General features: G+C 35.4%; 3 protein-coding genes across 3 annotated transcripts; all 3 read left to right on the forward strand.

The window, feature by feature from the left end:
- Positions 1-328: 328 nt before the first annotated feature.
- LOC108204673 (membrane-associated protein VIPP1, chloroplastic) lies at positions 329-6,262 on the forward strand. The gene is made up of 11 exons (XM_017374231.2): positions 329-604; positions 2,307-2,431; positions 2,542-2,652; positions 2,759-2,823; positions 2,911-2,992; positions 3,328-3,402; positions 3,640-3,710; positions 3,815-3,897; positions 4,878-4,942; positions 5,642-5,716; positions 5,849-6,262. Exons 1-11 carry the CDS (start codon positions 472-474, stop codon positions 5,963-5,965), a joined length of 1,002 nt encoding a protein of 333 aa, XP_017229720.1. The 5' UTR covers positions 329-471; the 3' UTR covers positions 5,966-6,262.
- A 529-nt stretch (positions 6,263-6,791) lies between these two features.
- Positions 6,792-7,496, forward strand: LOC108221014 (protein TIC 20-II, chloroplastic). The gene has a single exon (XM_017394918.1). It carries the CDS (start codon positions 6,792-6,794, stop codon positions 7,494-7,496), a length of 705 nt encoding a protein of 234 aa, XP_017250407.1.
- A 1,892-nt stretch (positions 7,497-9,388) lies between these two features.
- LOC108201818 (F-box/FBD/LRR-repeat protein At2g26030-like) lies at positions 9,389-12,273 on the forward strand. The gene is made up of 3 exons (XM_017370127.2): positions 9,389-10,427; positions 10,548-10,707; positions 11,972-12,273. Exons 1-3 carry the CDS (start codon positions 9,498-9,500, stop codon positions 12,028-12,030), a joined length of 1,149 nt encoding a protein of 382 aa, XP_017225616.1. The 5' UTR covers positions 9,389-9,497; the 3' UTR covers positions 12,031-12,273.
- The last annotated feature ends 22 nt before the right edge of the window (positions 12,274-12,295 follow it).

Raw genomic sequence — 12,295 nt, forward strand, 5'->3', positions numbered from 1 at the left:
TTAGAACAGTTTATCAAATTATATCAAGTGAAAATCTAATAATTCTTTTATTTAGTTTATCTATTATTATTATATTAAAAGCTATTGAAATGAAAGAGTATTAAAAGAGTAGAAAATACCGAGACGGGGACAAGTGAAGTAAATATTTTATTTTTAAAAGCAAAATGAGAAATCCGGGGAGATAAGTGAAGTAAATACTTTATTCTTAAAAGCAAAATAAGAAATCCGTTCACGGTTTGTTTTTTCTGATTCGAGGTCCATATTGTCTGATTCGGTAAACTTAACTGGCCGAAACGAACATATTTAAACTTTAGTGGTTCATTTACACATCGGAGTAAACTTGGACACCCAAACATTAATATAGCCTATTCTTATACCTCGTGATTACTCTGACTCGCTCCCTCATTTCTCTATTCACACTCACAAAAACACACAGTGATTCTGAGTGGGGTTGATTTGGTGCATTCAAAAATGGCAATTAGAGCACCCAATACAGGGTTACACTTGCCCTCAACTTCATTTAACACACCCAATACTCACACTAGTAGATTCTTCATTGTTAAAGCTCAACCCCCATCTAACTCGGCCTTTTTTGGCACTTCAGGTTCCACTTTTACATTTTTTATGCTCTTAACTTCACTTTTAATCTTGCACTTTATGTATATGTATGTTTTTATGGTGGGTTTGTTTTTGATTTTTTGAAAGATGTTTGTGCTGTGTGGGATCAGTGATATTGTACCTTTGTGTAGATTTTAGGGCTTGTTAGTTGATATTATTAGGGCCCAGATGATTTTATGCTAATTAGATCTTGCCCTTTTGAGATTGTGAGCAATTTCTTGTGGGTTTATTTGGGTTGGAATTTATATGGATTATTGTGGAGTGCATGTGATGATGAGATTGTGACTCGTGTTAGTTGTGTACTGATCGTGTTTTTGTGTATTTATGCTGGTTAGTTCTTTTAATAGTACTCGTCCCTTTGTTTGGACTAATGGGGTTGGTCTGTTTGCCTGTTTGGTGACACAACTCCTATTTTGGTTCTGGCTTTTCTGATTTAAGGGTCAAATGTAGTAAACCTCGAGCAAGATGGCAATTATTTTTCCTAGCAAAAAAATACCGTTTAGTGTAGTACAAGAGGATATGATTTATCTTTAGCTGCTAACTGTTATTGTGGGAAATGGACCTAGAGTGAGTTTCTTCTCTTCCCTGCAATATGTCACTTAAATTACTTTAGATATATGGATAACAACATATACTTTGAGGGTACACTCACTTGACTCAATTTAATTTTTTTCCTCCATCTCTTTTTAAGTTGCTGGTTGGTATATATGAACCTCTGCATCGACTGCAGTTTTTACTTTAAAGGCCAATAATATCATTGTTCAATTATATAAAAATAGGGTGTAAACTACACATTCTCAGTGTTCTGACATTGAGAATGCCTTATTAATACACTTTGTCAACACCTGTCATCTGTAGTGATATACCAAGATGACTTGAAGCCTTAATTGAGCTGTACACTGTGCAGAAGAAGGAGAATTTTGATGTTTAAAATGTGGTGTTGAGCTGAACTTTGTATAGGTGGAAGTGATTTGATGAGTTATATACAATTAGGTTTTAAGATAGTGTTTAGAAATTAATAGACAAATGGATATGTTAAGAGACTGATGAAGTGATAAATATATAGAGCGCGAGGAGTGATATATAGGGAGTGTTGGGAAATTCTGCAGTACTAATTGCAGAGTTAAGACTTGAAGATGTACTCTTGGGTGCTATAGTTTATTTTTGGGTAAATTGGGTTTGTCTTAATTAGTATTGCATAGGGAATATATTTTTCACAAACTGTATTTGCTTGAACAGAAATTTCGGCTAAATAATACTAATGTTCAAGTACACAGACACCAGATGCTTTGTTCCCAGACGTTTTGATGGTGAACAAAGTGATTTATAGCCGTTTTACTTGCTTCCTAGTATTTTTTTTTTTGTTTGATGATAAGCTCTTTTGTTTGATTCTTGTGGTCGATGCGTAATTGGTCTAATAGTAATATTATATTTCACTCTGATGCAAATCTTTGAAACCTCAAAACTTGTTCACGAGCACATTTTACAATTTTTATATTTGCTTATGAAGTCACAGGGGCCTAACCTGCCACATTTCAGTTTCACCATGGAAGAACTGTTGTGTTTCATTATAATGATTTGTTTGCTTGGTGATTTCAAAAGGACAATATGCGGAGTATGCATACTCGTACACATTCCAGTAGTAGACCATATAAAGCCAAATCTTAAAACTTCATGTTTTTGTACAGTGGGAGCACAAAAGTTTTCTGGGATACGCTTAGTCAAGTCCAGTCGATGGCAATCTAGTGGTTTTAGTGCTAATGCTCTTGGTACTCGTATGAACCTTTTTGAGCGCTTTGCCAGGGTTATCAAGGTCTGAATTTCATAATTATTTTCCTGTTGTGAGGTGCTTGTATTCACTCCAATTTTGTCATGTCTTTTGTATTAAAATCCTCTTTCCATCTCTTTATCTCTTGAACATAGTCCTATGCAAATGCAATTGTAAGCGCTTTTGAAGACCCGGAGAAGATCTTAGAGCAAGCTGTTACAGAAATGAATGATGATTTAATAAAGATGCGTCAAGCTACAGCTCAAGTATGTTTGTCATTATCTATTTCGTTGTATTCAGCAGTTTTTAGGATATATATTTGTGAAAGGAAACAAAGACACTCATGTTTTTTTAATCTCTTTTCTTTTAAAGACCCTGGCATCACAGAAGCAACTGGAAAACAAATATAAAACAGCACAACAGGCTTCTGAGGATTGGTAATGACAATGAATATTTACAAGGCCCTCCAAAAGTGTTACAATATTTCTGTTTTTTGCTTCCCATTCATCACATCTTGTTTATAGGTACAGACGAGCACAACTTGCTCTTGAGAAGGGAAATGAGGATCTTGCTCGTGAGGCTCTTAAAAGGCGCAAGACATTGGCTGTATGTACTTTGTAACTGCTTCACATCTCCGTTCATCCTCTTCATTTCCCAATTTCCCTTCCCCTGCACCCGTAACAAATAAATAATTATACAATTCATGTTTAAATGTAGAAAAATCAGTTGTAATTTTAGAAATGTGCAAAACTCTGAAGGTGATGTCAAAACAAATTGACAACAATTTACTATGTATTTATGTAGTGCTTATGCTGTCATACTTTTCCCCTTAAGTAATATATACTTGAAAAACTAAAATCTAAAGGGTCTCAGATGCCTTCTGCTGTTGTGTGTTATTTAATCGTTTGTGTTGCTTAACACATTATTCATTCTTTCGGTAGGATAATGCAACTGCTATGAAGACACAACTCGATCAGCAAAAGGGTGTTGTTGATAACCTCGTCTCTAATACTCGGGCAAGTTTGCAGTTTTCTTTTTCTCTTTCATTTGGTTATAAATGATAATATCTTGTGTCGTTGTACATTGTGGAGTATATTTGTTGGCGCGAAATAAGAAACCTATTTTTTTTGTGACTACTAAAAATTTTACTTCATTTTGAAAATTTGCACTTTTTGATAACTTATAACTTATTGATAAGGAAGAAGTAAATGTGTGGAACTGGTGTTTGACTGTATGTTTTTTGGTATGCGCAGCTGTTAGAGAGCAAAATACAGGAGGCAAAGTCTAAGAAGGATACCCTTAAAGCACGAGCCCAGTCTGCAAAGTTGGTTCCGATCTTCTGCTTTTACGAAATATATAAATTCCACCTTGCAAAGTAGTATGCTTGTTCACTATAATGTTGAGTACTGAGTTGCCACTTCTTTGTAGGACTGCAACTAAACTCAATGATATGCTGGGTAATGTCAATACAAGCTCTGCCCTTTCAGCTTTCGAAAAGATGGAAGAAAAAGGTTTCTTGTCCTTTATATCCTTATTTGCTATCTGCTTTTATCTGTACACCCACTTCTTCACAAGAGATACTTTAAGTTAAGTTTATATCAGCGTGCCAATAATATTAAGGCCCTGACAGTGTTCATTAAATGTCTCAATTGAGCTAAACCTTAAAATTGAATCAGGGTCATTAGTAATTACCGAGTAAAGAAAAAAAAGCTTCTGACCGTCTGACGCCATCTTCTCCAAAAGATGACTCGGTGCTCTACCTTTACAACAGGGAAATAATTAAGCCACAGGTTACCTTTACCAAAACTGAGAGTCAAGCATTCAAACCCCTCAGTTTCATATACTTTAGAATACATTAAAGACTCCAATGGAGGTTGGATTTACATGTATTAATAAATTAGAAATCTCAAATTCTGTGCCTTGTTATTTGATAATCAATACTTTATTTTGCTCCAAAATTGTGTAATTTTGCAAGAAAATATATCATATCCTATTTGTAATAATTGTTAAGAAGATCTTGTCCATCAAATTGGTTAGCCACTTCTATATATCTTGAGTTTGACACTTGGCAACTACAGATATGAAAGAATGTCATTCCATAATGAAAGGTCAAGGCTTCAATACGTGGCAGCTACATATGTGTTAGCCAAATTGATATTAAAAGTTACTACATATGATAATGCAGGTTAAGAGTTTGATACTTGTATTAATTACATACATTTTAATTTACAATTATAGTATAGAGGTACTTATTCAAGTGCTAAATTAAAAATGTTAAACATTTCCTTGCCTTGCGTGGGTTATAAGATTGTTTGTGATATAGCGATAGATTTGATGTATTTTTTTTTTTAGTTTTGCTTTTGATCTTGCTAAGGTTCAATTGATGATCGAAGCCTTTGCTTGGAGTAGTTTTGGCTTCATAGTTGTATCATTATAATTGTTTTAGTACTTAAGTATCTGCAAAGCATAATATAGGCTACATTTTATGCAGTCATGGCTATGGAATCTCAGGCAGATGCACTTAATCAGCTAACTACTGATGACCTTGAAGGGAAGGTAAAAGTTCCTTTTGTCAACCAAAATCTGTCTCATTTTCTCAACCACCATTCTATATCTTTTCAGAAGTTCCATTTATCCTATTGTCCTTGTCCAGCAAGATAAAAAAGAGGCATCATCTTATCTGTATCTGGTATTCGTTGAAGTCTTGTCTGAAGTTGGTACAGTCTTTAATTTTTTATAGTGGCTTGATCAAAGGCAAGCAAAAGGATATTTATATGGCGTATGGACTTTTTTGTACTTTTTTAAAATCATAGAAGTCGTTGGGAGACTTATTAGAGTTCTCATACCTGTTAAATTAGAGCTTCGAGGAATCCAAATTTCAAATGCTTACTACTTACTACTATTGTAAGTGAAAATGAGTAAACCTGACTCAGAGTTAAAATTGATAATCTGTATTGAAAATTGGAGGGGGTGAATCGAGTATATGCTAATAATCATAAGACTTTTTCCTAATAATCTCCTTTTCTATCTAGAGTCCTTGTCTAGCAATAGACGTGATGTTCGTGAGTTTATCAAGGTAAATGCTAGTTTCATGCATAGTTATGTTGATATGAAATTGTAACAGATGTATATTGGCTGTTCTTTTAAAACCATTTCACTTTTCAGCATCATGGTCAGTGTCTCTTATTAAGAATTAAGTTTATTATTGACGAATCTTCTGCGTCGACTGGTCTGACTTTATACATCTATTTGCAGTTTGCATTGCTGGAGACTTCATCAGTCGATGACGATCTTGCAAGTTTGAAGGAAGAATTGTCTGGAAGTACAAAGGTAAGCGTATACCACATTTGTTTCCCTTTTCTTTTGTTTCAAGTACAACTCATGCCATGATTTATTTATTATCTGCTTTGTACTGAATTCAATTCTGAAGTAGTAGTTGGAATTGCATATTTGGCTGAACAGAAAGGACAGCTACCACCAGGGAGAACTACAGCCGCCTCAAACTCGGGCTTTCCATTCCGAGAAACTGAAATCGAGAATGAGCTAAATGAACTTAGGAGAAAAGCAGCTGATTATTGAATACAACTCTGCATATGCTCACTAGGACTGCACCCTACATATACGAATGTATTTTGCGGTTGATTTGTGAAATCCTTGAAATCCTATCTGTGAAGAGGCACATTAGTTCATGTGGAGGAAAATATATAATGCAACTATAGCAAGCAAAATGTGTTGATTCGGTTGTGTTGTAAATCTCTAATTTACTCATTAGCAACAGGCTTTGTTGGAATGTGAAATCATTTCATTCAATAATGAAAAGAACCAAATCTGAATCCATAAAAGATAAACGATAAATGAATATAAGTATTTGATCTCCGTGCGTTTGACAACCATTCATTTAATTTAATTTATCTGGATTAGCTACTAGAATTGGTTGGTTAAAGTAATTATAACTTTCTCGGTTAAAATAACATAAAATAATAATTAGCCCTGTATATTCAATAATCCTAAGATTCTCAGTTAAAATTATATAAAATAATAATTAGTGTCAGTTAAAATAATATGAAATGATAATTAGCGTCGTATATTCAATAATCCTAACTTTCTTGATTAAAATAATATATATAATCCTAACTTTCTCGGTCGTATATTCAATAATCCTAACTTTCTTGATCAAAATAATATATATAATCCTAACTTTCTCGGTTAAAATAATACTATAAAATAATAATTAGATCTCGAATTTTTGAACGATTCTGCTTTCGTGGCTGAATTTCTGATAGTTTCTGTTTTTTGCGCTGCTGCTGATGATAAGAAGCTGTTGACACAAACTTGTAAATTTTGATTCAACAAAGATCACATATAACACAAACACATAGAACAACAAAAAACATTAGCCTTAACAATGTTTACCCTGGACCAAACAGAGTGCAGGGCAATAACATCCCCTCTATCCCTCTCCCTCTTCCTTGCCTCCCAAGTAACCTCCTTCTCTCATCTCTGCCTCCACCGTCACCGCCCTAGCCCTGTTGCAACCCGAAAAGCTCTTCTCGATCATCCAATCCGATCCACGGTCCACTTATCGTCTCGTGCTCGCTTCACACAGACTCCCCTCAGAGTCACTCACATTGACAGGCTCAGAAAAATCACTGCATGTTCTGGCCACAGCTCGGCCCCGGTCCCGGACCGTCTGATCAGCGCTGCACTTTATTCCTTAACTTTCTTAAGCGGCATTCGATATGGAAACCACCGCATTCCTCCAACTCTGTACCCTCAAATCTACTATCAGTATAACTCTAATTTTCTCATACGTTTTGTTTCCTTTTTTGTTGTTCTGCAGTTTGTTGTTCGAAACCCTAAGTTGAGCAAGTACGTTCGGATCAATGCATTGCAAACTATACTTCTTGATATTATTTTGCAGATGCCTGTTGGCATCCTGCAGGCGCTTGTTCTCCCGGTTTGGCCTGCTGGGATGAGAATTGGTCTCGATTTCGTGTTCATAGGGGTTGTGTTTGGGATTATTTATATTATGGTGAATACTATTTTGGGAAAGACGCCTGAATTTCCTCTGCTTACTGACACTGCTGGGATACATCTCCGAGGAATGTAGATTTGCAGATAGACAGCCTCAGCCTGGTTCCACCGCGGTGTCAATGACACGTTAATGCCAGAGGACCAGGACACTTCAATGGTGAATATACTCTTTTTTTTTTTTTTGTGAAATTTGAATTGTGGAAGTGTTCATTTGACATGTTTTATCTATAATTAGGGAACCTAATTTAAAAGGCGGAATTGGGAATTTTGGTTTAAATTACTGCAGAAATTTAATTGTTTTGAAGAACAGAAGAGAAGTCACTTGGCCTATTTGATATATAGCTAAATCTGATTATTGTATTCAGTTACAATTGAATGCAAAAACAGGTGTTTGAATTTGGTGAATCTTTGCATTTGTTTTACTGTGGAGTCTGGATTATCATTATAGTTATGATTTTAGAAAACATGTCGAATGTATTAGTTCAGTCCTTTATTTGTTATACTATTAGTGTAGCTATTTTTTTCAAATATCTGTGTTTGTCATATCAAACATGATCTGAATATGATCACCAATAAGACAGATTTCTCGATGTCAGACCTGCTATTCGACGTGCCTCTGGTTTTCAGCCTCCTGGATAGGTTTTCACTGAAAACTTCTACCACAAAAACTCACCTCTCTCATCTCAGCACACTTAGATTACATTGGCCCTCTCCATCAGTCCTCACTAGAGAACTTTCAGAACCTGTACAGCTCTACTTCCTTTGCACGGTGCACATCCCGACACAACTCTGAATTTCCAAGGTTCTATGATCCAGCTACCTACTTGGTCTAGCTCCCATGAGGAAATCATTCTCCTAGTGGAAAGTGGAACGTATTTTCAGAATATACTGAAGAAGATACAATTATTAAGCACTCTGCTCAAATACTATTTATCTGATCTGTGCATTTTGGATATAAAGAACCGTTCCAGAGCACCTCGTCATGTTTCTATGCTTTTAATCAAAAAATTGTTCAGGAAAAAAAATGCATTAACAAATATTGTAGAGAACATGTTCAATCCGTCTCATGCCTCGTTCGTATTCTTCCATCAGGACTAGAGCTTTGCCAAACTAGTAAACTCTGTAACTTTCTATGTAAAAATAAAAGTTCATAAAATATGCAGCACATACTCAATTATTAGCAGTTTAGCACCTCATCATCACTTTGGCAATGCAGAAAAAAGTTACAGACTTTACAGGAGTGTGATGGTAGTGGCTGAGGCCTCATCGCTGTCGATCCTAGGTCCTTATCAGCTTTATAAGCTATATCAAAAGAAAAAAGATAGCATTTTGTACTCATTTCTTTAGTCACTTTTGCAATATGGCCTTCAACTTTTAATCTGGGTAGAAATATCCCTTAGGCTCTCATATAGCAACCCACTACTTGAAATTTAACTTGTGGAGTTTAATTACTGTATCGCAGATTTGTAAGATTTTGTCACCTTATCACATCTCGGTGATATGCCATTGCCAAGAAAAATGAAACAAGCAATGAAGAATATGAAGTGCAGACTACTTGCTAATTGTATCTCTTCTATCTACAACTACCATGTACTTACATTATATTCAACTGTACAGGGATTCTCGTATATTCAATTTCTTCTCAAATCTTATCATAATAATTCTGCACTCATCTCATTTTTTTTCTTATTTATAATTTGTGCAATTTTTTTTCCTAAATGTATAGACCGGACAAATCAAACCGCACCGTACCAGATTTTTTACTACTGAGGCTGCAATTTGGGTTTGAATATTCAATGAATCCTTATCAGTTTCTTTACGTTATTTTTTATCACGTAATTTATGACTCTTATAATTTCATAATATTTTTTAGTTTCTTTTTTAATAAAATTTCACACTTTTTTTTTTGAACAGAATAAAATTTCACACTTAAATTTTTAATTAAAAAAAGTCACGGAACTGTATACTTCATGAGATTCTCAAAATAATTCGCTTTTCGAGAGAAACACCTCTGTTTACGATTCACACTTCAAATTCAAACTATCCCTTCTGTTTAAGCCTAGGTTTTCCCAAGAATATGAGCACCCAGATTATTCACCGAAACATGGGCCAAGTCATCCAAGAAGAAGAAGAAGAAGATAGAATCAGCAGATTGCCTGATGAACTGCTCTCTCACATCCTCTCCTACCTCGATTCTGATGCCGCTGTACAGACCTCCGTCCTTTCAAAACGATGGGTAAATCTATGGACTACTCTCCCCTCTCTCTTATTCAAAACCAACACCCAATATTTTAATTCCGATAACTATGATCTCGGTTGCAAATTTATCACTAATTTTCTCAATTCTCGAAACCAAGATACTGTTCTTTCCACTATTAAGGTCCATTGCATTAAAAGCAATGATGAATGCATTTCAGCATTGTGTTTAGACTATGCACTTGCGAACAATGTTGAGAATTTACGCTTGTGCGGCGGAAAATTCAGGGATGCCATTTGTCTTGAGTCTGATTCCCTTAAAACATTGCATCTTACTTGGTGTGGGAAATTTCAGCCAATTGATGATTGGGTGTTGCCCTCTTTGAATTCCTTGTATCTTCGGCATGTTTGGTTTGGGGATCACGTTTCGGGGTTTGAGAACTTGAAGGAATTAACTCTGTCGGGATGCTCTGAATGTTGGTGGAATTTTGAGGGGGATTTTACTATAAACTGTGTAAATCTCGAACGGCTTGCCTTGGGCCCTGATATCTCACATTGTGATATGGCTGTTTTTGCGCCAAAGCTATCGTACTTTGAATTTCGTTCTGGTCATGTACCACAGTTCTCTGCGGGGGATGGATTCCCTTGTATAAAAGAAGTGGATATTGATATTGAACTTAGGAATGATGATTTCGGGGGTTTATCAGAAGACGATGAGTACAGGATGGCGTCTGCTATGCCAAATTTTATTTCTATGTTAGATGCAGTCAGGGAAACTCCGGTTCTCAAACTTTCAAGTGAAACAATTCAGGCATCTTTCTTTCTTTTTCAGTCAGTTCACTGAGCAGTTTACTAGATTTTGTGAATGTATTTTATGGAAGATTCATAGTGCTACTAATGATTTAACTCATTTCGTTGCTTGCCTTCTTAGTTTCTTCGCAGGGTTCCAGATCTTTCAGAATATCAGCCGTCTCCATTATGCAACCTCAAGTTTCTCTACCTGCAAGGCCTTGATGAAATTCCCTCCAGGTCCACTGATTATGTCATTAACTACTTGCTCAGTAATTCCCCTCATGCTGAGATTCTCAAAGGTAAATAAAGAACCCATGCTATTGTTTCAGTTAACTATTTAAGGCCTAAAGTCATATGTGACACTAATATATAGCAACCAGATGTTTTGGATCCTTTAGTGTACATTATATCTGGCATTTAAGAAGTATGTTAAATGGATGAGTCAAAGAAAATGTCAACCAACGTTTTCAAAACGTGACCACCCCATCCATTAGATATCTGTATCAAACAGTTTGTTACTTCATACTGAAGGCGTTTTATCTACAATCAATTTTGGCTATTCTATCCTGATCAGATGAAATGTTTTAAAGCAATTTTTGGTAGGGATTGACCATTTTGATTGGTATGGTTCTTCAGAAGAATACACATCCTTTAGCAAGTATTTTATATTCAGTCAGATCTGTAATGTGGTTGTTCGGGTTAGCTAAAATGCTAATTATAGATTCAAGTGGGTAGCAGTTTTTTAACTTGACCCAAAGAAGTTTCATCTATGTACGTAGTGGCATTGTTCATCGGATGCTAGAAAAGTATGATCGTTGACTTGGGACTTGGGAGTCGTTGTGATTTGGGTACTGTTTAAATTTGATTGCATTTAACAAGAAACAATAGTCATGGTCGAAGTTTACATCATGCATGTTGATTGTTGGTATTTTATTACTTATTGCAGAGAGCAAATGCTTAATGTATGTGCTCTAGAAACTAAACCTCTTACTCGTTAGCCCGCCGGTTATATAGGTGACCAAGTCAACCAACATTACTATTGATATTACTAGTCTACGCAAACATATAATATTGATATTTAGCAGAAAGAACTAGATTGTAATATGTGATTAGGGTCCAATATCACAGTGGATTTTATATTGAAATTTGGCTGAATGCAGAAAGATTAAGAGTGAAAGTAATGAATTAATAAACTATTTAAGTTTCACTTAAATAGTTCGTGAAGATAATGTAAAGTTTTGTGCAGTTGTATGGATCTATATGTGATGTCTGATTAGAAGATCCGACTGCATTTCAATGACGACAATTCACAGTGAACAAATTGTCCACCAATCTCCACCCTAAACAACTGTGCGCCACACAATGTTACATCCCGCAAGTTGTATAAAGTGCATGTATATTAGGCAGCATTGATATTTGATAGACCTATGCAAGAAAATGTGGAATGCCAAAATCTTAGCTCATGCATTTATTTTCTTCTCTGGGATCAATTTCTTGCTCCAGTGCAGAATTTAGCTTTTTATGTATTATAATCTATAACTTTATTTGCACAAATTATTGAAGGTAATCTTGGACGGAATCAGAAATTTGTGAGGATTGATCACTATATCACAGACTTGTAAGGATGGTCGCCTTATCACGTCTCAGTGATATGCCATTGCCATGAAAAATGCTAGCACCAATGAATTACCAGAAGTGCAGAACTATCTGGCTGATTGTATATCTTTTATCTCTAAGAACCTTTTTATGGATATCTCAGAAGGCTTTGTTTTGTTCTTTTCTATTACAGGTTGTCAATCAAAACGAATTACTAGATGTTTTATTGTTTAAGTGTGATCCACAGAGCATACATCTCCTTCGCACGATTTTTTGTTTGCATTTACTTTA

The sequence above is a fragment of the Daucus carota genome, chromosome 1 (genome assembly GCF_001625215.2).
Source record: "Daucus carota subsp. sativus chromosome 1, DH1 v3.0, whole genome shotgun sequence".
NCBI lineage: Eukaryota > Viridiplantae > Streptophyta > Magnoliopsida > Apiales > Apiaceae > Daucus > Daucus carota.